This window comes from Pimephales promelas, chromosome 22 (assembly GCF_988280905.1).
Source record: "Pimephales promelas chromosome 22, fPimPro1.hap1.1, whole genome shotgun sequence".
Lineage (NCBI taxonomy): Eukaryota > Metazoa > Chordata > Actinopteri > Cypriniformes > Leuciscidae > Pimephales > Pimephales promelas.
The window spans coordinates 20,944,560-20,968,267 of record NC_142790.1 but is presented as its reverse complement, the minus strand read 5'-3'; the positions used below and the strand labels follow the sequence as shown (position 1 = coordinate 20,968,267).

At 37.0% G+C, this 23,708-nt stretch overlaps 2 protein-coding genes and 1 non-coding gene across 4 annotated transcripts in view; 1 reads left to right on the top strand and 2 right to left on the bottom strand.

Moving 5' to 3' along the window:
• pola1 (polymerase (DNA directed), alpha 1) overlaps positions 1-12,317 on the bottom strand; it is a 50,622-nt gene extending 38,305 nt beyond the window's left edge. Inside the window, exons 1-26 of one of the 2 annotated variants that reach the window (XM_039684939.2) lie at positions 12,158-12,317; positions 11,055-11,179; positions 10,886-10,982; positions 10,728-10,808; positions 10,520-10,635; positions 10,221-10,283; positions 9,981-10,076; positions 9,300-9,447; positions 9,071-9,221; positions 8,813-8,988; positions 7,494-7,606; positions 7,299-7,412; positions 7,136-7,210; positions 6,898-7,036; positions 6,603-6,757; positions 6,377-6,461; positions 5,699-5,760; positions 5,502-5,591; positions 5,290-5,406; positions 5,021-5,196; positions 4,795-4,924; positions 4,322-4,441; positions 4,118-4,211; positions 3,615-3,739; positions 3,394-3,540; positions 3,101-3,223 (exon numbers count right to left, since the gene is read on the bottom strand). In XM_039684939.2, coding sequence (XP_039540873.2) covers positions 3,101-3,223; positions 3,394-3,540; positions 3,615-3,739; positions 4,118-4,211; positions 4,322-4,441; positions 4,795-4,924; positions 5,021-5,196; positions 5,290-5,406; positions 5,502-5,591; positions 5,699-5,760; positions 6,377-6,461; positions 6,603-6,757; positions 6,898-7,036; positions 7,136-7,210; positions 7,299-7,412; positions 7,494-7,606; positions 8,813-8,988; positions 9,071-9,221; positions 9,300-9,447; positions 9,981-10,076; positions 10,221-10,283; positions 10,520-10,635; positions 10,728-10,808; positions 10,886-10,982; positions 11,055-11,179; positions 12,158-12,212 — 2,973 coding nt within the window. In that variant the 5' untranslated portion in view covers positions 12,213-12,317. The remainder of the gene's footprint in view (positions 1-3,100; positions 3,224-3,393; positions 3,541-3,614; positions 3,740-4,117; positions 4,212-4,321; positions 4,442-4,794; positions 4,925-5,020; positions 5,197-5,289; positions 5,407-5,501; positions 5,592-5,698; positions 5,761-6,376; positions 6,462-6,602; positions 6,758-6,897; positions 7,037-7,135; positions 7,211-7,298; positions 7,413-7,493; positions 7,607-8,812; positions 8,989-9,070; positions 9,222-9,299; positions 9,448-9,980; positions 10,077-10,220; positions 10,284-10,519; positions 10,636-10,727; positions 10,809-10,885; positions 10,983-11,054; positions 11,180-12,157) is intronic. The other variant, XM_039684940.2, reaches the window with a different exon arrangement.
• A 646-nt stretch (positions 12,318-12,963) lies between these two features.
• Positions 12,964-13,053, bottom strand: trnar-ucu (transfer RNA arginine (anticodon UCU)). The gene is given in 2 exon segments: positions 12,964-12,999; positions 13,017-13,053. It is a non-coding gene; the product is annotated as a tRNA-Arg (tRNA).
• A 255-nt stretch (positions 13,054-13,308) lies between these two features.
• On the top strand, positions 13,309-14,634 carry rrs1 (ribosome biogenesis regulator 1 homolog). The gene has a single exon (XM_039685175.2). The coding sequence runs from the start codon at positions 13,328-13,330 to the stop codon at positions 14,372-14,374; it is 1,047 nt and encodes a 348-aa protein (XP_039541109.1). The 5' UTR covers positions 13,309-13,327; the 3' UTR covers positions 14,375-14,634.
• Positions 14,635-23,708: the final 9,074 nt, after the last annotated feature.

Genomic DNA, 23,708 nt, shown 5'->3' with positions numbered 1-23,708 from the left:
TTGCTTTTATAGATTCCAAGCAGCAAAAGAAAAAGAAAAAAATCCTATATAATTATATAGCTAAAGCGTGGTGCAATGGTTTTGGGGTTTGCAAAAAAGGTTCTTAAGGAAAATCTGCAGAAAACAAAAATATTTTTAAGGTTTGAGTTTTTTTACATAATTAAAATAAAAAAATGAAATAATTGTAATATGCTGATTTGGTCCTCAAGAGACAAAAGAACAGCATTTACTTGAAATATACTTTATGAAACTTACATAAATTATTTAATAGAGAAATGGTAGTTTTAACTTATTATTTTCTGTAATAAGCACAATACAAACGAATTTAAATGAATTTAAAATGTTCCTGTGGGTTTATACACCTAACTTTGAATGTTTAACATATTAGAATAATAAGAAAGGAAAACATACTATACACTTTTCTCACAAAACATAAATTGAGTTTTATAAATGGAAATACATATACAGTAGCTGTCTTTTTATTTTAGGAAGAGAGTCCCTCGCAAGCGGAAAACCAAATTAAAAACAAAAACAGGGCTAATACCACTGCCTTAAAGGGATACTCCACTTTTTTTTGGAAATAGGCTAATTTTACAACTCCCCCAGAGTTAAACAGTCGAGTTTTACCGTTTTTCGAATCCATTCAGCCGATTTTCTGATTTTTAGAATAATATCAGTAACCAGACAGTTTCTGGTCTCATTGACTTCCATAGTAGGAAAAAAATAAATACTATGGAAGTCAATGAGACCAGAAACTGTCTGGTTACTGATATTCTTCTAAATATCAGAAAATCAGCTGAATGGATTCGAAAATGGTAAAACTCAACTGTTTAACTCTGGGGGAGTTGTAAAATGAGCCTATTACCAAAAAAAAGTGGAGTATCCCTTTAAACTCAATTCCTATTCCTTCACTCAAGGCAACCAGCAAATAAAGCTCAAAACTTTCTCTCTTGCGGCACCTCTAGACTTCAACCCACTTAACAACACCTGCTGGCTGAATTTACACACCCGAGGCAGGTTAGCACTAAGCTAGCTTCTCAGAAAGCATTAGTTAGCTCTATTAAAAGCAGAGTGCCTGTAATTCTTATCCCAAAACAATGATGGTGCAGACAGCAGACCATCAATCAGAAGTTGAGGCTGGCGCGCCAACTGACAATTTAGTGTTTGACGATTGTAAAACCCAATTGTCAAATTAGATAACGGTTACGATCTGCGTTCTGCGTGTCTGACACCAATGGAAGAAAATCGCGTATTTGACTTCTTGCCCTCTTAAAAGTTTGAATCGGAATATAGTGCACTAAATCCTTCAGACGCTGGTGCCAAACAGCCGTCATCTCCATCGCGGCTCTGAGAACCTGCATATTTCAACAAGCCGAGAATCACCGGGGGCTTGACCAGATCCCCTTACCGTAGGCAAATCAGGAAAGACGAGAAGCTCAGGAGGCCAAATGGGGGCAAAATCAAGCATCTTTAGCACCATGGAAAAAATGGCATCCTCAACACCAAAGCCTATCGCTAACATGGTTCTCAACAGATAAAGAAGCCACTCAATCAAAATATAAATGGCAACTGAATACATGAGAATCCAAATTTACGCACTAATGTCAGGGTCAACGTAACGCAAGTGTGAGTATTTGGTGCTACCGTCGACGTCCCCCCCCCCCTTCCATTTCCCATTGATCTTAGCACACAGTTCGGCACCACGCTGGTTGACAGTGGAGAATATGTATCACAATAAGACTAATCAAAGTAATTAGGGTTGTTGAGTCAAGCTGGGCTTGCCGACATGAAGAATCGCATACTAATATTGGCGGACTCTAGTGAAGTGGTTTCAGAACTGCAGAATTAAATCCTCCAATGCAGAAATCAATGTCACAAGCTTTCCTTTTTCCTCTCATTGAACTTATTGGTTTTTTTTTTTTGTTGCTCTTGTAACAAACGAGTCACAGGCAGTAAAAAGCTGCATGTTGAATTCTGGGGCTAATGCAAAGAGATTATAATTACTGGTTCCCCCCACATTTCAAACAATGCCCCACAACGTCCAGCGGCAATGTGGAAGAAGGGAGAGGGGCATGAACATGAATATGTCGCCGTTTGTATTGCTACATCCCAGTGGGATTTCAAAAGTCGGGTCTCATTAAACTCAAGAGTAGGTAGCCGGCAATCATGCCAAGGAGGTGGCATAAAAGGAACAAGAGATCAAGGCAAATTGGTTAAAGCACAAAAGAGAACAGCTCATGAGGAAAGAGGGATTTCACAGCCAGAGGCCCGTGGAGCAGCTTGTGCGTGGAAACGAGGATGGCTGAGTTAAGACTGCACTCTAGTGTCAGGAACTGAGCATGGCGCCAATGGTTTATGAATGGTAATGAAACACTTTGTAGTATACTAAATCATTTGTCAGAAAACTATTGTTAAGCTATTGTTACTGCTAAATCAAACAAAACAAAAATTTAATTGTAATTTTAAATTGAAACAAAAAAAAACTAAAAACAAAAAAATAAATATAATAGAAAAATATAAATATTAAAAACGTTGGCTTGGCAACTAAATAACACGAAGTTGAAGAACTAAAAATACTATAACTAAATAATTAATATAAGTTGAATTAAAAAAAGGCATCTAACAACAGACAATATGGTAAATGTGGTAAAACTTTGTGCATATTTCTGGAAATTCCCACCAAAAAAAAATCCTGGTAGGATTGTATAAGCTTTAAAGTAATCTATATTCATAAAATGTATACATTTAAATTTTAGTTTCTTACAGGAATACAGGCTGAGAAAAACTAATGTTAATTAAATAAAACTAAAGTCAGTGATGAAAGATACAAAACAAGTTCCACCTAACATCCCGTTTCAATCAGTGTCAGCTCATTGACGAAAAATCATTATCGAGTATTTCCCTTGATATCAGAACCGTTAAACGAAAGCCTGATTCAATCATTGGCAACTACATTCACGTGCATAACTGTGCAACATCTGCGATTGATCACAATTCTTAATGCTGCAAAAAACATGGTAAACAGAAACCTTTCAATCAGCAGGAGTACAGTAGATCTAAACAGTACGCACTAAATATAGTAATGTGTATTGTTACATACCTCTCTTCCTTTATGAGTGACCAATGCAGCCAAAGGCTTGGCGTAAAAGCGACTGAAGGAAAAGCCAAGGCATCCGTACATGCTGTTAGCTGTCAGCTTAAGGGCCTTCTGCCTGATATCATACTATGAGAGGAGATTCATCAAGGATTGAATGCATTTAAAGTCTTTACTGTGTTTAAAAAAAACAAATGAGAGCTAGGATAAGACTCTTTAGATGCAAGGTGTTCAAATTGCCACAAAAGTTTATTATAAATGCAGAAAGGTATTTAAGTCTTTCCTGGGATTTTATTTACCTGCAAGTACAGGTCAGGGTTGAGGTCCGCTTGCTTCATTAGCTGTTTGACCTGTTTTCGGCGCTCCACCAGTTTTCGAATTTCTTTGGGAAGAATGCCCATCTCCAGACTCTGATCTGGCAGCTCTGGAATTTCATCTTCATCCTCCTGTAATCATGGAAGTTTAGGGCATGCTTAAAATATACTAAGCTACCCATGTAGACACAGCCCCCTTGACACACCTCAGTTTTCTTGCGTGCATTGGTCGCTCCTCTCTCAACGGTAGTAAAGCAGATGTTGAACTCCTGAATGATGGAGGGATACAAGCTGTTGAAGTCCAACAGCAGAATGAACTTATCATAGAAACCTGGTGGCAGAAGATTGAATAGATGATTTGGGAGGCACAAACATAAACGCAACCCATGAGATGAACAAAGACACAATAGTGTTGTCAAAAGTACCAACTTCTGTTCCAAGTTGCTTTGAGCGCAGTTGAGTGGAATTGTAAACACCTGTGATTGGCCACTGTCTCACGCACTCATCAAATATACGTCAATGACGCTGTTCATTAAGCGCTTGCACAGATAAACACGGGAAAGTTTGAAAGCAGGCATCTTTCAAAACACTTCCATGTCCTATCAAACGCTCCAGTGCGTTGATCATTGTAGCCAATCACAGACATATCCGATGAGCTTGTGAACACCGCAGTCAGTACTTTTGACAACCCTAAGACACAATAACTCACCAATTTTTGGGTCCAGCACCAGACCTCCAGCATAAGCTGCCTTCTTCCTTTTGTTGGATTTGGCTTTTCCTGGGTCAACATCCTCATCCTCTGCCTAAGAACAGAATTAAAAGACAAAAGTATTGGAAAAGAATCAATTAAGGCTAAAATGGTCTGACAACTGCAATATGGGGGGGGGGGGGGGGGGGGGTATATATATAATACCAGATTTTGTTGTGGCTTCTTGAAGAACTGCTTGTCTGGAACAATGAAGTTCTTCTCATGGAAAGCATGGAGCAGTAGGTACTCGTTCCTTTCAGAGCGTCCACCCATTAAAGTACGAGACTGTGGGAGAACAAGAGAGTCGATGAAAGAGCAAGCATAAGAAAAGCATGAATTACATGCTTTATTTGATATCGCATAATCGCACTGAATTGGCCTAATAAGACAATAAATATAAAGAATATAAAAAACATGGTGAAGCTAGTGAAAATCTAAACCACTAGAGTGATAAGGCAAGTAGGATGCAGCTCAAAGCGATTGACTCACATGTCGGAATACAAATGCAATTTTTGGCATATAAACCAGAACAAGACATTTATGCGTCTTATACTGATTGTATATCAAATAAGAAACGCCATTCTAGAAAGTGGTTACCGTAGGTCTAGTAAAAATTGACTTATTTAAAGGTATCTTACCATGACGTTACCGGCAATGTTAGTGATCTGCATTGCCAGAGGCAGCACGTTCAGCTCGCACATGATTTGCAGAATCAGCTTAGCATCCATCCAGGTGAGCTCCAAAAGGTAGAGTAAGTGGGGGGAATCACTATTGAAAAATGTATAGAAAAATTCAAACACTGCAGCAATAATAGAAAATATTCTCATGAATGAAGAAGGATTCAAATACAACCCAACAGCAAACCTGTAGAAGTTCCTTATGTTCTCTGGTGGCACCACAATCCTCTCCGTCTTTAAGATCTGGGCAGCCAGCTCAGTCAGGTGATAACTCTTACACCTGATCAGTTCTTTGGCAGAGATCTCAATATCACAGACCAGGCGTCCACAAGTGGCACTCTTCTCAGCAAAGCCACTGCGACCCTGAGATTAAAAAAAAAAGATGCACAAATGGATTAAAGCTTGCTTGACAAAATCATAATCTGATATGACGTCATGTCAAAGAAGACTTCTGACCCCCAGTTTAGGCATGTTGGCTCTTCTTAGACGGCCAATCTTTGACCAGTGAGGCACTTTGCACACACTGATCCTCTGCAGGAGCACTTCAAGGTCAAAACCAAAGATGTCATGGCCCTACAGCATCAGATGGAAGATGTAGTCAAAAGAAATGTTTGTATAAATAAAATGCATCAGCTATGTACGAGCTAACTGAGCACATTTAAACTCACCACTAAGACATCTGGATCAATCTTGTGCAACTTGGCCAAGAAGAAACCCAAAAGTGCACGCTCTGTACCGGCAATCTCCACAATCCCGTTCTGAGTAAAATCAACAAGCAAAAGCAAGAGGGTTTTATTGAACACATAATCATCTTATTCATAAATCCAAAACAACGTAAACTTCATTGGGAGATAAGAACAATTACCTTTTTCCTGACTGCATCTTTAAAATCATATGGGAAGATACAGTCGCTGGGCTTGCTCACCACTGTAACAGAAAATAATTAGTTATATAAGCTTAAACAAGCTGTGATATTTAAAAAATGACTATCAAAATCGAAAAAAAGATTCATTTAAGCCTTATAATGTATTTTTTAAAAATCTGCAAGTACTTTGAACTTTCACTTTATGACTACTCAAAAACAGTCCAAATTTATGAAACCTACATTTTCTAGAATAATAGTTGCCGTTTTGTCTGAAAAATTGTGTTTTGAAACAAAATATAAATTTTACTTGGATTGTTTACAATGGTTTATCTAATAGGTGGCAGTTCCTTTCAATTTCAAATTAAGATTTGGTATTCAATCACTCCTTTGGGTGTAGTATTTTCTGATCACATTGATTTGTTGCCTGTTTATAGCATGTTTATGCATGCATATTCATGTTTATCAACAAAATTCAGCACTTAAAGTGTGTGAGATATGGAAAAGATGTATTTTACACATGTATTTTTGAGAGCAATCTAACTTAGAAGTATGAATTCAGAAGTCTCTTCTGGCTCAAAAATGATCAGAATGCGTTAAAACTAATTTTGATGTTCATTGGAGAGTTTTGGACATTACTCTCACACTCAAGCTATAAAGATGCAGAGTGGAGGAACTTACCACAGAAATTGGTCTGGAAAGGGGGCCGTGGTGGAGCTTTGTCCACAGGAAATTGATGATGTATGAGGGCAGCGAGGGAAACAATCTGCTCAAGGTAAGACAGACAAGGTAAGCGTTTAAAAGATGTACAAGTGAGGCTAAACTACAATCTAACAAATATGATTTAATATTTAGTTATTTTGAATCTCTCGCAGAGAGTGTCAGAGGGTTCAGAGCCAGATTTTACCTCATTCTGGTGGGTCTTTGGGTTCTGCACAGTCTTGAGGCTTATGGACATGACGACCAGAGGAGGTGGTAGCAGGTCTTTAACTACTGAGATCAGGTCACTCTTCTGTGCGACAGCCTCCACCTTAGACCAGCTAATAGGCTGATTGCTCAGCTCTAGAGGTGATGGTGAGAGTGGTGGATAGTAAATTATTACAATATTTGGATGATCATCAAGAGTTACTGAATTCTCATTTGTATAGGAAATCCTGAGAAATGGTTTGTTTGTATGTTTTACACGAGAGATTAAATCTTACGAGGGGTCTTCACATCAAGCCAGCAAGGTCCCCGGATCTTCCTATTAAGGAGGAAGTGTTCCAAACTGGAGGTGTTGGTGCCAAACACATGGGAAAATGTTGAGCCCTTCAGCTCCGATGGCAACGAAGGAAGCTCAGCCTACAGAAAGCGAATGTGCACATTACAAAAAACACTTCAGACTCATTTCAGGAAGTTTCTATAAAATAGCCATGACTGTTTTGAGAGACGTCTACTCACAGAGTATTTGACTTCAAGGTACTCGCTCTGTGAAGGGATATCTGGGATCTCAAAAGCATAATTCTTGGTCACTGGCTGTTGAAACAGGAGAAGCATGTTTTATAAATGCATGTTTGTAGTTTCCAAGGCACAGAAAGTAATTATGATAGATAGCAGCAATTACCTTGGACTTAAACTTCATGATTTTGAACTTCTCAGAGAGACTGTTGAACTCTTGGTACACATCCATCATTCCTACCACACTGTCCATCTGCTCGCCTGTTGCCAGATTCACTTTCTAAACCACAGTAACTCAAAAAAATTAATTAAAGATGCAAATTTTTGTATCTGCATGTAGACTAAATAAGAGCAGTCTTACATGTTCTCGAGGAAGGAGATACACCGTCCTCTCGATGTTCCTTACAGCAACACAACAGCTGACATGTGCTTTAGCCGACTCAATCCAGACCTTTCCAAACAGGTACACCACACCTTGACAGAAAAAAAAGAAAAGAACAACCTTTTAGGGAAATCAAATCATTGCAATTATGTAGAAATAGGAAAGGAAAACATTAAAATTGAAAATCTGAAGTTCAAGCATTTGTGATGCGATCTGGGAAAACCCACTACATGGTGAAATTTAACATTTAACAGGTTTTGAGACAAATCTGTTTTTCCAAATCTGTTTTTATTTTTTTTATCTTTGTCTGTAACAAAAGCTGTGGTTATCTGAAGGCGGCTGATCGCTATGATTTTCAGAAACGGAATTGAGAAAAACAGGTTTAATTAACTGTCACGTCCTGCTAGCGGGACGACTTGTGCTCTTTTTCTATTGCCTTTTTTATATCACATATTTTAGTAATCATCATAGATTAGGTATCATTCGAAAGCTTACAAACTCAAAATTCATTCTGTGAAAACCATTTTGAAATTGGACGATTGAGAGGCGAGCAAGATCTTTTAAGCGAGCAGCTTCAGACTTTGTTGTTCTCTTGTGCTCCGCATCACACCACAAAATAATGCTGGATAAAAACAAATAAATGAAAACTTGCGTGCTGTTGTAGTTTAAACAGCACTGGCGGGACCTTTATTCTGTTATGTGGTTTATTTTATTTTGCGTAACTGTCTTTGTAGTGTTAAGAGAAGAGCTAAATGGGCTGTTTTCAGCTTGCCATTATATAAATCGCTATTTTTCTGCACTAAACTAGTGAATTTTCCCAAGATATAATCAGACATGATAAACAAGATGTTATAGAATAATTTACTGAAAACCCAATTTTGACAAAAACTGACAAAAATCTGTTTTTAAACCTTACTGAAAACGTACCAGCGCGACATCCAAAGAGTTTTCCTAAATAGCATCACATTTGATTACAGAATTATGAGTCAAAAGACCCGAAAACAATGGAAATTAGGATTTGTACAGACCATTTTGCAAGATGTAAAGAAAGCTGGTCCAGAAGCACTTCCTGTTTCAGTTTTTTAACACTACATAAAAGCTGGGATAAAATACAACCAACAGAACATATAAAACTGAATCAAAAAGTTAAACAAACATCTTTAAGATTTTTTCTTTACATGTGAAATAAAGAAAACAGTTACAAACTGAAACAGGAAGTGATTCTGGACCAGTGTGGTTTACATCTCGCAAAATGGTCTATAGACATTATGCAAAATCATGGAGGAGCAGATGCTCACCAGGTTGGTTATACACGTCTTCAAAAGCATCCAACCAGTAAAAGCGAAAAACCATATCTCCATCAGGTCCCTCCACCAACGGGAGCTGGCTTGAGTCCACCTGCACATCCACAGGAGTCTCCATTGGTTCCCCCTCCTCCATCTTCTCCCAGCCCATGCCACCAACCAGTCCAGATCTGAGGAGAGCAAAGAGGAATGTTATGGCATCCTTAGTAGAGTATACTGCTTTAATGTATAGCCTGTGTGTTGCAAACATACATTAACATCTCATCCCGTGGCTCAGTCTTGGGCTCCACTTTAACAGTGGGTGTGATCTCAGGCTCAGCCTTCATTTTCACTGGCTCCTCCTCCAGGATCTCAGCTTCCATGGGCTCATCAAAGTCCATCTCATCAAACTCAATTGCATCTTCTAATTACAAGTTTAAAACATCAATTAAAGGCAACATATTTTCAAGACATTTCACCCAAATATTGAGGTCAGACATACCTTCAGGCTCCTCTGTCTTGGGCTCCTTTATCTGTGTGGTAGCAGGTTTACTAGGTTTAATATGAGCAGAAGGCTTGTGTGAAGGTTCAGCTGGAGGAATCCGCGTCACCACAGGTCTGGGCTTTGACATTTGGACTTCAGGTGAATTCTAAGAGATGGACAAAAGTTTTGTATAGTGACTATTTTATGTAACTTACAATATGTAACATCCTATTTACACTACCATTTAAAAGTTTAAGGTCAGAAAGATGTTTTTTAAAGAAATATTGTGCTTACCAAAGAGATTAGAAAATATTCACCAAAAATACTGTAAAAACTGTGATATTGTGGAATATCATTACAATTTAAAATAACTGTGTTCTGTATATATATATATACTATATTCCTGTGATGGCAAATCTTCAGTGTCTCATGATCATTCAGAAGTCATTTTAATATGTTGGCTTAGTGCTTAAGAAATATTTTTCAACATCCTTATAAAGCTGTGCTGATTATTTTTGTGGAAATCATAATACATTTAGTATTATTTGATGAATAGAAAGCTCAAATAACAGACCTTAAATATTGTGTAACATTATATAAATGTCTTTACTGTCACTTTTGATCACTTTAATGCATCCATTCTGAATAAATGTGACAGAAACCCTTATGCATCTTCATGAAGAAAAAAAACTTTGGCACCTGTGCTTTGACTGAAAATGGATTCATAGGAGATCCCAGTGTTTTCTTCTTCTTCTTCAGAGTAATGACTGGAGGTGGAGTAAGCAAAACCGGCTTCTGTGAAACATTCAAATGATCATGAGGTCATATAGTGGCAATGACTGACATGTAGTATGAACATTGTAGACTGAAAGCGCCTACAGGATGTCTGTATTAAAAGTAGACCGTTATCTATTAATACAAAAGGTCATAAACATTCACCTCAGAGTGCAGGTCCTGCAGAATATCTCCCAGAAGATCGTCTTGAGACAGATCCACGTGTTTCTACAATGCAAATCATGGAAAAAGACAATCCTGTTCAAACTACAGAAAAATGTTTACCTCTTTGACCTCCTTAGCAAATGCCAAATAATGGCAGAACTTTCCTTCTTGGTTGAACTACTCCTTAAATATTGAAGTGCAAATTCATTTAATTAATTTTTTTGATTAAATAGTTACATAAAGGTCAATTACATTGAAAAAAAAACATACAGTGAACAGAGTGGCAAATTGAGTCTTACCTCAGTAGGTTTCTTCACATTGCTATTCATGAACATGCTTTTAATGCTGTTGGGTTTACTGACAGGCATTTTTTTCGCATTTTTTTTTGAATCGCCTCCCTTTCCACCTTGTTTACCTGTTTACGATAATAAACTGGTAAAGACAACTCAAAGAACAATGCTTGGTATTTCCAAAGAAAATGAAAGGCACTGATTTTTCAACACTCACTTTTAGGGCCCTTCTCTAGTGCATCATCATCCAAATCATCATCAAAGATTTCTCGGCCATCCTCGACATAGCCTGTCCCATCTGACAAACACAACATACGTTCAGCTGGTGTGCAAGATCAAACATTGATTGAGTTTAGCTATGAAAATTTAACGGACCGTCATCAATGATCCAATCATCATCCTGTCTCTCCCGCACCATTTTTGAGTACTGCTCTTCATCCACCTCCTCATACACACTGGTGAACTCTTCCACCTGATCACAAGACAATGTCAAAACACTAGAACAGCACAGGAGATGTGTACCAACAGCTGACATGCAATGTACCTCATATTTAACCTTCTCTCCCTTCTTGGCTCGTTTAATTTGCTCTAAAGCTGACTTGCGCCCCACTTTCTCTTTTTTCTCCCGCCTGGAACGTGAGGCTGCAATGCCACATGTGTCGGATGCATCTGTAGGACAATTAAAAGTGGTTCAGTAAAATCATACTCCAACAAGCATAAATCATGCTATATAGCAAACTGAAATGACAAGAATCAGATTAAAAACAAATCACAGTGTTGTTTTTTTTTATCAAACATAGTCACTTACACTGTATGATTTCAGGTTATTATTGAAAATTAAAAAAAATAATAATAATTTGTATACATATTAATTAATGTTTTACTTCAAAGATATGTAATATGAAACCAGTAATAATATATTTGTAGTTATATATATATATATATATATATATATAACTACAAATATATTATTACTGGTTTCATAATGTTATGAAACCAGAAAAAAACATTTTTTTTAAAAAAAGAAAAAATATAAATGTTTATATATATATATATATATATATATATATATATATATATATATATATATATATATATATATATATATATAAAAACATTTATATTTTTTCTGATGGGACTAGTGAAAAATCCATAGTTGAATAGTTGAGTCCAGGGAATCAAACAAGGTATCACTGATATTACTGTTGTTATTACTATAACAAAGACTTAAATGGTCCAAGGAGCCATAATTTTATTAAACATTCTTTATTAAAAATATGTTATTGCAAATGTAAAAAGATATTTTACAATCTATAGTCTATTACACAAAGGAAAGTTGCAAGTTCATCATCGTATGAGTAAGCAATTATGTGTCGGGTTGGAAAGAGTAACGTTAATTTGACAAGTAAACATTGACATTAATGTTCAATTTGCATTTAAATGATGAAACGTCAAAGAAAAGTGCATTACACATAAGAATATTTGCATAAACGCATATTTTAGGGATTGGTAGAAGAAAATAAGTTCATTTGTGTTTATTATTTTAGCGCTGCCGTTGATAGTACAGGCAGCTAACTTTACCGGTCTAACGTTAAATGCTGTACTACTTTGTAAGCTAATAACACTAAGCACTGTAAACACGCTCACCACAATCCCCACCGTCCATGTCTTTATCGGGATTTGATACAGGAGCCATTAACATAAATTAGTGCCTGATGTGAGGTAGAATTCCACCCTTCTTCAGAAGCGCCGAGCCAAAACAACAGATTCCGCGCCAAAGTGTCTTCCCGGGGAAACTCGAGCAGCGGATATGACGTTGTCAGCAGCCGTCCAATCTGATCTGACGTAGTTCAGTGATCCGTTTGACAAACCTGATTCAGTTTGAATCAGATTTTTAAAAGGGTGCAGACTAAAAATGGTGGGCAGTACTAATGTAATTTTTATATAATTTGTAATTTACCAAGGGTTATTTATGTTATTTGTTATTTATGGTTTATCACCATAATTTAGATGGAACATATTGTTTATTTGACTATAATAACCACACAAATACAAATCACAATCAGTTAAACGTTAATTAAATAACATGAAGCATTTTTGACATTCGTTTCCCTTTAAAATTATTGGAAATGACATTTTACAGTATATGTTTGTTATTGTTATATCTTTATTCTAAACTGTAACCATATTCGTCTATTTACTATTTCTATGGTTTGTATTTTATTGTTCCTCAAAATACTCTAAATAATCTGAGCATAGGGGTGATAAAAAATAGATTTAATATAGAACAAAGCTGTTCGGTTAATCTATACGATTCACACACAGAGTGAATCATTGAATTTTGTTTGATTGGATCCGATTCACATCTCCGACTCCGAACCCTATGCTCCGAACACTCACCGTAACTTCTGGCCTATGGCCATGTTATTAATTCTGAATCTGAACACAAAATTCGACTCTGGTGGGACTCGAACCCACAACCTTTGAATGACCCCGTTTTTCAACCTAGAAGTCCAATGCGCTATCCATTGCGCCACAGAGCCGATGGGACGTCCCGCTAGTTAGTCGGTTCTTCCGAAGAGTACAGATTATGAGATTACTATAATAAATAGACACTTTTAAATTACATGTATTATTGTTTTCCAAACCTTTGTGTGCAAAACAAAATTACGTTCATTTTAAATATACATTTAAAAAATATATATCTGATTTTTATTTTTTTAAAAGTGAGTTTTCAAGTCCTTTATTTTGAAATAAAGTCCTTCCGCTTGCAGCAGCACATGTGAGAAAACCACGTTGTGTGTCATTAGAACCAAAATGGCTTCGTGCAGTATAGAAGACGTGCTCGCTAAAGCAGAGAGAGACGAGGCTGAAAAACTAAGAAGTATTACAGTAAACAAAGAGTTAGATGTCGAATTTGACCCGGGTAATTTGCTTGCGTTTGACAAGAACCGGATAGATACTCGGGAATTTAAAGACAACAAAGGAGAGGACTTTCTACGCTCTTTAGCGAGAGATAACGCACAACTTCTCATCAACGAGATATGGAAACTTCCAACAGAAAAGGTTGATGAAGTAATCGTCGCCAAGCTACCAGATCCAACCACACCATTACCCAGGGAAAAGCCTGCACCGAAACCAAAGCCTCCTACAAAATGGGAACAGTTTGCCAAGCTGAAGGGCATTCAGAAGAAAAAGAAGACCAACTTGGTGTGGGATGAAGTTCACAAGGAATGGAAGAGGCGATGGGGTTACAAACGTGCCAATGATGACACCAAGGAATGGCTGATAGAGGTCCCAGTGACTGCAGATCCCAACGAGGACCAGTTTGCAAAAAGGAATAAAGCCAAGAAAGAGAGAGTGGCCAGGAATGAGTACAACAGACTGAAGAACGTCGCCAGAGCTCAGAAGATCAAGGTGCCTGGAATGGGGCTCGCTCCCACCCCTCAGCAGTCCAAATCAGAGCTGGCACAAGCTGTCAATGTTGCCAAGATTTCCACCGCCTCTGTTGGTAAATTCCAGGAGAAACTGCCCAAGGAGAAAACGTCCAAAAATACTGGGAAAAAGAGAAAATTCCAGCCTCTTATTGGTGACTTTGGTAGTGAGAAACAAAAACAGCTGGATTTACTCAAAGTAATGGACAGTAAGAAGCCACGACTTGATGTCACGAAAGCTGTGAATAAGCAAATGAGGGAAGAGGACAGGGAATCGGCTCAAAAGAGCAAGAAAAGCTTTGGAAAGAAGGGGCGAAAAGGAAACATGTCTGGTAAAGGAAAAGGGAAAGGAAAAGGAATGGCTGGTGGAAAGGGAAAGGGTCCCAAAGGCAAAGGACGAAAACCTAACATGAAGCAAGGAAAGCGTTAAAATCTACGGCAATGTGGACTTTTTACTGTAAAATCCTATATATTGTACACATGATGTCATGTGTCAGATAAAAAACATAACTTTGAGTGCCTTGGTGCTGGAGTTTGAATCTGTACAATATGGTTGTATATTGATGTTCAGATTTACCGTCTTTATAAATGAAGATAAGATAATTTGACTTTTTCTTGTTGTATGATGTGATTTAATATTGCCACCTGTTGTTCATTAGTGATTTCACAATAAATTTAAATCTTCTCTGATTTGTCATGGTCTTTTGAATCTTGCAAAATATTCACTAAAAAGTTATATAAAGCAAATAACAAAAGCATGTTATTATGAGTTGAGTGATACAATATGTGCTGTAATATAATAATGAGAATCACTCTGCGGATACATTATTTTTAGAAATTAAACTATAGACAATACTAACATCTAACGCTAATGATTATTAGTACTGTGTATAAATAATTTGTGACTTAAAATGTTTTATTTCAAGAAATAGGATGACATGCTTGATTATAATAAAAAAGTGCTAAACTACTTAATAAAAATCAATTTTCTTTATAAATATGTTGTGTGTGTTTATAGCAACATGTTAATATCCAAATATCGTTCAAATCTTTTATTTCTTGCATTTATTATTTTATTTTTTATAAAGCGTACATATTTGTCGTTCCATTTAGGAATAAATGGAGTTTAATTTTCAAACCACTGATAGTTCTGGAAATGTTATCATAATCTGGTTTGCTGATTACTTCTTAGAACTTTTACATAAATGGGTATGTACTTCTCGCATGCTAGCATACTGACATGGTTGTTTGCCATTTAATGTCAGAAAAATATATTTTTTTATTTATTAAACATTTGAAAGTCAATGCAGCCACCTGGAGGTGCATTCATGTAATGCATCCAAATTCATATTTAGGCTATGTTTATGAGTTGGTTGTACTCATTGTACTGCAATGACCTCACATAAAATTTACACATTTGACCAAGCTAAACTGTAAGTAAACAACATTTATGTCAGAATTTGTTGTAGTTCTTGATTGATCATAGGGAATTATTAGTTGCATGTTACTTTAACGATGTAGTAATTTAATGTGAATTAAATGAGCATAATACCCTCACCCATCCACCAATTGAAAAACAAAATGCCATATGTTCAAAATATTGATGCGTCTACAGAATTGGTGGCTCTTTCTAAGCAGATTAATACCCTGTTCTTGATGAGTTGATGGATGGTGTTTGACCACCAACACCATCTCAGATCAGCTGGGGGGCTTTGGAAGGGGAAGTACCCATCTGTTGACTGCTGTCAAGCTGTAAAGCATCATTAGTCAAACAATAACCATACAAACACCCCACGCCAATGGAAAAAATAGGGCACACCTAATGCCAAATCAATTAGCACTGCTATGCTGAGGATGCATGGTGTGTATTGATACACCATAGAATATAAGCATATATATATATATATATTCATTCAGTTCATTAGTATTGCAGTACTTGTACTACATTGCACTCTACACTCTGACATACCTTCAAACCCCAAAATAAATAATTATGTGTTTGCTTGCTTGAGTGCTTGGAAATATTTGCAGAATATGAATAAATTTTTTTTGTGTCCACAGAATCTTGCAAATACATTTCGGGACTCAAAAATCCATGCAGCATCATCTATAGTATATTATCAAAAGATGTTGTTGCAGAAGATCTGAGTTGATCAAGTAAGCCCTAAATATCAGCAGTGGATTAGTGAGCAGCATTTATTTAGGACAGATACAGAAACAGAGGGATCTCTGTCAGTGGATCTCACAAACAGGCCTCTGGATGCAGCAGCACATTTACATGCAAAGCAAAGGACAGTTTGAGGTTTTCACAACCATTTTCTCAGTTTGTCCTTTGCAATTTGGCATGTGTTTTGCCTATTTGTGCTGATTTATGCATTTTGAGTTGTCTAATGTCTGACTTAATTAGAGTATTATTGCATTTGTTGATATGTTAAACACATTGGAAAACAATTTTTTTTTAACAATGTGGACAATTCAATGCATAAATTACAATTTCATTTTATTTTAAATTATTTGCATTTCTGTCCACTGCTGTTTTAACTAGGGGGTTTATCCAGTAGGCCTAATTCATAATCTGTCCACTAGGTGGTGGTAACACACTGCTACACGCCTCAATGGCCGGACCGGGGGACAGACCATGGATATAATAAACATTTGTATGGGCCAGACGACTTAGAGAGGGTGACGTCATTGAGGTACTCTCAAAGCATGAATCGAGGTTGACCGGGCACGTGCAGAATAGCCAGCAGGGGCCACTTCCCCGTCCCATGTGTCTCAGGTTAGGTAAAACATATCAATGTATGCTAATAACTAAGATCAGTGAAAAAAACCTTATTATATGAACATGCATGATTTCATACACTATATTCCTCCTGCATCATATTTTGTTACATAAATAAGTGAATTTTAGGACATTTCGAGAATGCAGCTACTCTGTTTTCTTTGTGATTGAAAGCTTTTGTTTATGTTATAAAGGCATGAGCTCACTAAGAATGGCTTACGACGGCACACAGTTCAAACCAAGCTGGGACTGTCGTGATCCTAGGGGAGGGCAAGGGGTGAGCATAATGCCACCATATATAATGAGTCTGCAAATTACAGAAGCTGACGCCCGTCGACCCCCACCGACACACACGGGCAGCTGCTCCCCCTCCCAGCATCACACACTCCCCAAACAGGTGGCTCATAGCTCATTAGCAAACAATGCACACAGATAGCACACAGGCCCTGATCGATTCTCGCACAATGAACCCTTGCCGGTGGCTTTTATGCATTTTATAAACACTGGTCAAAAGTTTGTATAAAATGTCTCTTTTGCTCAAAGGCTGCTTTTATTTGATAAAAGAAAATCAGAAAACAGAAATATTGTTAAATATTTATTACAATTGAAAAGGCATCCAAAATAAACGTTTGTGTTTGAACAAATACACACACGCATGTATATATTTAAGACATAGGTATGTATTGACATATTTTAAATAGGCCTATGTAGACATATTTTAAAATGTAAGTTACTCTGTGATGACAGCACAGATTCTCATCAGCCATTACTTATTATTTATTAAGCAACACAAACTGTTCTCAACATTGACACTAAGAAATGTTACTTCAGCATTAAACTGAAGTCAGTATTAAACTGATTTCTGAAGGATCATGTGACACTGAAAAGCTTTTCATCACCGAAATAAATAACACTTTCTAATATATTCAAATAGAAAACATTATATACTGTAATAATATTTCACAATATTACTTTTCCTGTATTTTTCATCAAATAAATGCAGCCTTGGTGAGACTTATTTCATAAAAATTGTAATTATTCCAAACGTTTAACTGAGACTGCATAAAATGAGCAGGAAACATGTTTTCATACTGTTCCGAATTCAATGGAAAGTCTTTTCATGCCATTTCTCAACCAATAAACAACGCTGCCAGTGCAATTACACACTTTTCACAAGCGTGAATTCCTATCTGATGACTCTCTGCGTTTTAGGGACTATGTAGTCTTGTTTTGAGCGGTCAAGGTGTGGCGGATTAAACCTCGCTGGTCTTTTGATTGGTGATGCTCTTGGACCAATACTGAACAGCCTGTCACTTATCTCCCAGCTCGTCAAAGCGCTGGAATCTGGGTCATTGGGAATAAACAGGTCCTTTGTGCTTGTTGTTTCCTCTTTGTGTTCCCCAGCAGAGGCAGGCTACAAGTCCCTTGGGGGAAAGATTGGGAGGAGGGCGCTTTCCTGGCGCTCAGACGTGAGGCCCGCACACAGCTCTTCCAACATGTTCCAGAGAATCTTGTCCTAGCACCGTAGGAAAAGTCACTGCCAGGAGGCCACCAATGGGGCTGAGGCTGATTGAATGACCCCTTTACAGAAGGCTGAGGAGTAATACTGTAGCTGTTTTGTGTGTGTGTGTGTGTGTGTGTGTGTGTGTGTGTGTGTGTGTGTGTGTGTGTGTGTGTGTGTGTGCATTCTTAATAGCTGTTGACTCATTAATAACCCTGTGATACTATACTGAGGGAGACTGGGGGCAATTATTCTGCTTTGTAACTCAGACTAGTGATCTTTTGATGTAAGGAACATGTAGCATGTGCCAAAAGTAACAGCATCATCAACTTATTTGCATTGCATTGCAACCTGCAACATTGCTTGAGGGAAATTGAAACACTATTAAACAACTTTTTTCTTTTTTTACCACACTGTATATTAATAAATGCTCACCTCAAAATAGTAATTTCATGGCTCAATATTTGCCTTATAGTGTTATTTATAAATATTTTTATTAAGGATCTGATGTAATTAACTGCAGTGTGTTTTGCACTGATATAAACTGTTTGTCACCTTTCTCAAATTTAGATTTTTACTTATAATCCCTTTTACTTATAATGCCTGTGTTTTTTTTTTTAAATTAATACATTAATCCTAACAAACATAATTCTATGCATTTGTGGATTTTTTATATGCATGTGTGTTATGCATATTTGGTCACATTTTATATTAGAGTACAATTCTCATTTAACTATTATACAACTTTTGCCTCAAACTCCATTTACTGCATTTAATAGGTAAGCATGTTAAATTTAGGTACTGGGTAGGATTAAGGGATGTAATATGGTCATACAGAATTATAGCATACTAATAAACAGTCAATATGCTAATAAGCAGCAGTTAATTGGACCCTATAACTAAAGTTGTTATTGTATACTTTTTCTTTTTTTATTACTAATACATTCTTGATTGCTGTGAATTAAAGAAAACAACTTTTATTTTGGGTCAAACTTATCAACCTCTAAAATGTAACAACAATTATCTTTCCCTAGACCAGTCTGGCTTCTAAATCAAATCCCTGTACTTCAGTTTGAAATGAAGTGCTCATCATGCACACCATATATTATAAGATTAACTTTTGCTATACTGTTTCCTTTGAATCAGCCCCAGTAAATGACTTCTCTCAGGTTTTATCTTAATAAGACGCCTTGACCATCTGCTGAGCTTGGCTTGGTCACAATGACTTCAGCTTTCTCCTGGACCCTTTTGCAGGGCTCTTACAGAATTTAATTAATCCTAATCCATTGATGCAGTGACTGTTGATGTCATATTGATGTTCAACTGTACTTCAGAAAATTTAAAAAAAAAAATCCAAAATAAAGTAAAGGCATGAATACAGTGAGCTGCTGCAGTGTTCATCTCGCAGCATCTGTCACCTGCAGATCACCTGAGGAACAGCTGCTAGTCTGGAGAAAGACTTAGCGAGACAAATAAAATAATATTTTTGGTTTAACTTAAGTAAGTAGCCCAACCTGGTTGCCTTAAAATTATGAAAATGCCATTATGCCACAACAAATATTATGTTATCTGAACCACATAAATAATCTAAGTTGATTTGACAAAGGAAAAAAAAAATGTGATAACAAATTTTAAAAAATTGTTTTACAGTGTAAACATGCAGGGAATCAAAATTGTGTGATATAAACAAATTGCAAAATGTTAATTCAAAATTTCAATAAATAATGTCAGAATTGAGTGTTATAAACTCAATAAACAAAGAATTGAGTGTAATAAACTCAGAATTGTGAGATGTTAACTCAAAATAACAAGGAAAATATATATTTTAATTTTGTGGCATAAATGGCTTGCTTGCTAAACTGTGTGCACAGCGGAATCATTCATAGGCTACTTACACGAAGCGCAGTACACTATAGGCCTCTGTTGAGTTTAATGGCAAGGGCCCCTTTTGCTCTCGAAACTCAAAAATCACCTATGAGCTTATTTATAGCAAGTCTCTACAGTGTAGCTATGTGCCTGGACAGCTCAGTGTCCAAACTCTCAGCAGTCAGTCTGTCATAAACAGTGGAAAGACTGACCTATATTAATAGGCACCTTTGGCAGCAGAACAGCACGCTTGAGTTTCCCGCCTGAAATGTGGGTGCCTGCCAGATGACTAGGTCTGTCACTGCTGCGATAGCCTACCATCTGCTGTCTACTGCACACAATGGCAGGCAATGTGCACACAGTCCCAAAGGAGGGGCTTCAAGGGATGGCTCTGAACCACATGCTGCACTGGGACACCTCAACACACACACACACACACACAATGTGCATGGTAGTGGTATTCCCTCATGGGCTATATGAAAGCTCAATATTACAGTAAAATAGAAATAATATTAGGAAAAAGAGTGACCAATATTATTGGTTATATGATCAGTCAGTAATGATATTAATGTACGTTTGACAAACCTCACCTATAAATTACATTTCTTTTGTCATTTACTCACCCACATGTGGTTCCAAACATGTAGGCCTATATAGCTTTCTTTTGCTCTATGGAAAATATTTTTTTTTTTTAGAAATATTTTTGTTTGTGTGTCATTGGTTGGTTATAGCCAAAATGGTTTGGTAAGCAACATTCTTCAAAATAATTTGTAAAGAAGGTTAAAGAAAGTCAACAGGTTTGTAACATCAAGAGGGTGAGAAAATAATGATGGAGTTTACATTTTAGGTCTAACCATTTAAATACACAAAAAATGCTTCATTTTGCAATGGACATCACTGAAAACAATAATAAGTAGTTCATTCAATGAGTCAGTCAGATGGAGTAACCTGACGGATTCATTTAGTGAAGGAATAGCTTTTTGAGTGATTCATTAAAAGAACCGACTCAAAAGAATTATTTGTTCGCAATTCAATTTGACTATGATTTTTATTCACTAAAAAGAATTAGTTCATAAGAGTCATTTGCTTTTAAATAGGAACACGTTGTTTGTTTCTGCAAACTAAGCAGCTGGCAATTGGCGAAGTCTTCTCAGTAGTAAGATGTTTTTTGTTGTTGCCATTATGTGATAGTCTCTTTTTTAAGCTAAGCTCATTATATAGGCTGTAGAACTAAGACCGGCAATTTCCAATTAGATCATGTCTATATTAGGTCCATCAGTCCATGACCAATTCTGGACATCTATTTGACGTCCAAACTAAGTCCACTATACGCCTTATTCACGGCAGCGCCATCTTTGATTTTTAATGAGAATGAAAGCGAGGCTGTGAGGGATAGACATGCATCTCTTCAATGGGCTGTACTGTTATTTAATGTGTTTTTGTTTTGTTCTGCTCATGAAACACTGGAAAAATATCTTTCCAAGAAATTTTAGTTGACAAAAAACTCCCGACAATTTAAGCTGTGGAAAATTGTAATTAATCTAGGAGCTTTATTCAGCTTTTTACAGCGGATGCCATTGGAAACATGGTAAGTTTATCCCTCACAGCCACTTTCATACCTGTCATGGCGCTGCTCTGAATAAGGTCTATTTGGATGTCCAACCATGAACCAACATGGATGCCATTTTTAACGTTCAATTTTGACCTTTGAACAGGGTAAATATTTTGGACGTCAGGTGCAGGAAATTTACATGATTAATATGTAATATTTTTTTATTTATTTACAAATATCAACATGAATACAGATTATTTATAATTATTTAAGATCATTTTCCAAAAACTCAGCAGCAGGTGATAACTGAGACGCATACAAAGTTGTAATGCTGTAGCTCAAGAGCGTTGGCACACGCCAAGAGCATGAGTTCCCACTTCCCAGGGAAAGCAAGAAGGAATGTATAAGTGTGTAAGTCACTTTGGATAGAAGCGTCTTACGCCAAGACGCTTCAAAAGTAAATACATGATACAGAAAACATGTCCTCCACCGTTTTGAAGTTGTATAAAACGACGTCAAAAATGAGTCTAAATTAGATGTTGAAAAGATCCCCACAAACGACCACATTTGGAATATAAATAATCCCACGGAAGTCCCACGGACATCAACGTCGAAAAAAGACGTGGCTTGGCGTTACAAAACAACCCCTTCAGTGGTGGACCGAAATAGACTTCCGAAAATTACATAGAAAAGACGTCACTCGTCACATTGCGCAGTGGGCTAGGCAACATGCTGTTATAAATATGATCTCTTCCATAGATTCGTCACTACAGAGTAGTAGCCTACAGTTAGCCAATAAATTTGAGCTTGACTTTTCATTTGTTCATATTTAAAAGGTGTATCCTGGATGCGCATTAAAAAAAAAAAAAAAAAAACCATTAATAATACACACATTTAGAATACATTTTAGACCGTATGAATAGACAAAATTGACTATTCACTATCAGTCTCTATTAAATTCCTTAATCTGTTCCCATTCTTATTCTAAATCTTCTTGTTGCCTACGTCTGAACACATCCAAAATACATAAAAGCATCACAAATAGTCAGCATTTTATAAGCTAACCAACAGAGTAGACTAATTTTACAACTTGTAGACCAATAATCACCTCAATCAAGGTCAAGGCTTGGATTTCAACCTAAAGATTAAAGTGCTTTCTAAATTTACACATCACTGTCAGGGAGTACAACAGGTGTTTGTTTTGCGTTGAGCCAAAATGGCTACAGTAGCCATTAAGAACAGTGCACTTTACAAAAGCCCAAACCAGCCATCCAATTTATCTCCAATGGGCTTTTGACATCTCTCAACCCGCACACTGACCATTTGAAAAATACAATAGTAAAGTGTTCTCTAAATTTGAAAGAAACATTTAAGAGCACATGTGTTATAGACTTGTAATGGCCGTCAACAGCAGAAGGCACGTCAGTGGGGCCTTGCGCCCCTCTATTCAGGGGAAATTGAGTGAATGGGCCTGCAAAACCAACAGACATGCAGAACAATAGAGCCAAAAGACATTATTTCATGGCCGAGTGGGCCTCTTTAGATAGAGCAGCTGACCTGTGGAGAGCTGTGTTGTTCGGGGAGGGTGTGAGTCCACGGACCCCAAAGGGTGGAGATTGTGGCACCCCCAGGTCTGGTGACAGGGGATAGCCGTCAACTCAAAGAGACCTCAACTTCCATTACTGCTGTAAACACCCAGTCTTCAGAAGAGAACAGGTCTCTCTTGAGGTCTTGGGTGACGTGAACATGAAGGTGATTATTAGATGAAAAACTAGGTTCTGGGAAGGATGGAAGAACTGTCAATCAAAAAGTTAAATACTGTTTGAATCAGTTTCAGGGTGCAATTCAGAGAAAAAAAATACAAACGTGGCACATTTGAAGAGCATATTTCTTTTATTTTTAGGCATTTAAATGACAACATAGCTACTTAACAAGTTTGTTGTAATATCAAACAAGCAGGTAATAATTGTTTTACGGAAATGATGTCAAATACGTAACATTGCATGAGAAATGAGTATGTCAGTTAAAGTGTGCTGCTTGTTTTCATGCATGTCAGTTTTGCT

Coding starts and splice junctions, on each gene's coding strand:
- rrs1 (XM_039685175.2), top strand. CDS start 13,328: ATGGCTTCGTGCAGTATAGAAGACGTGCTCGCTAAAGCAGAGAGAGAC.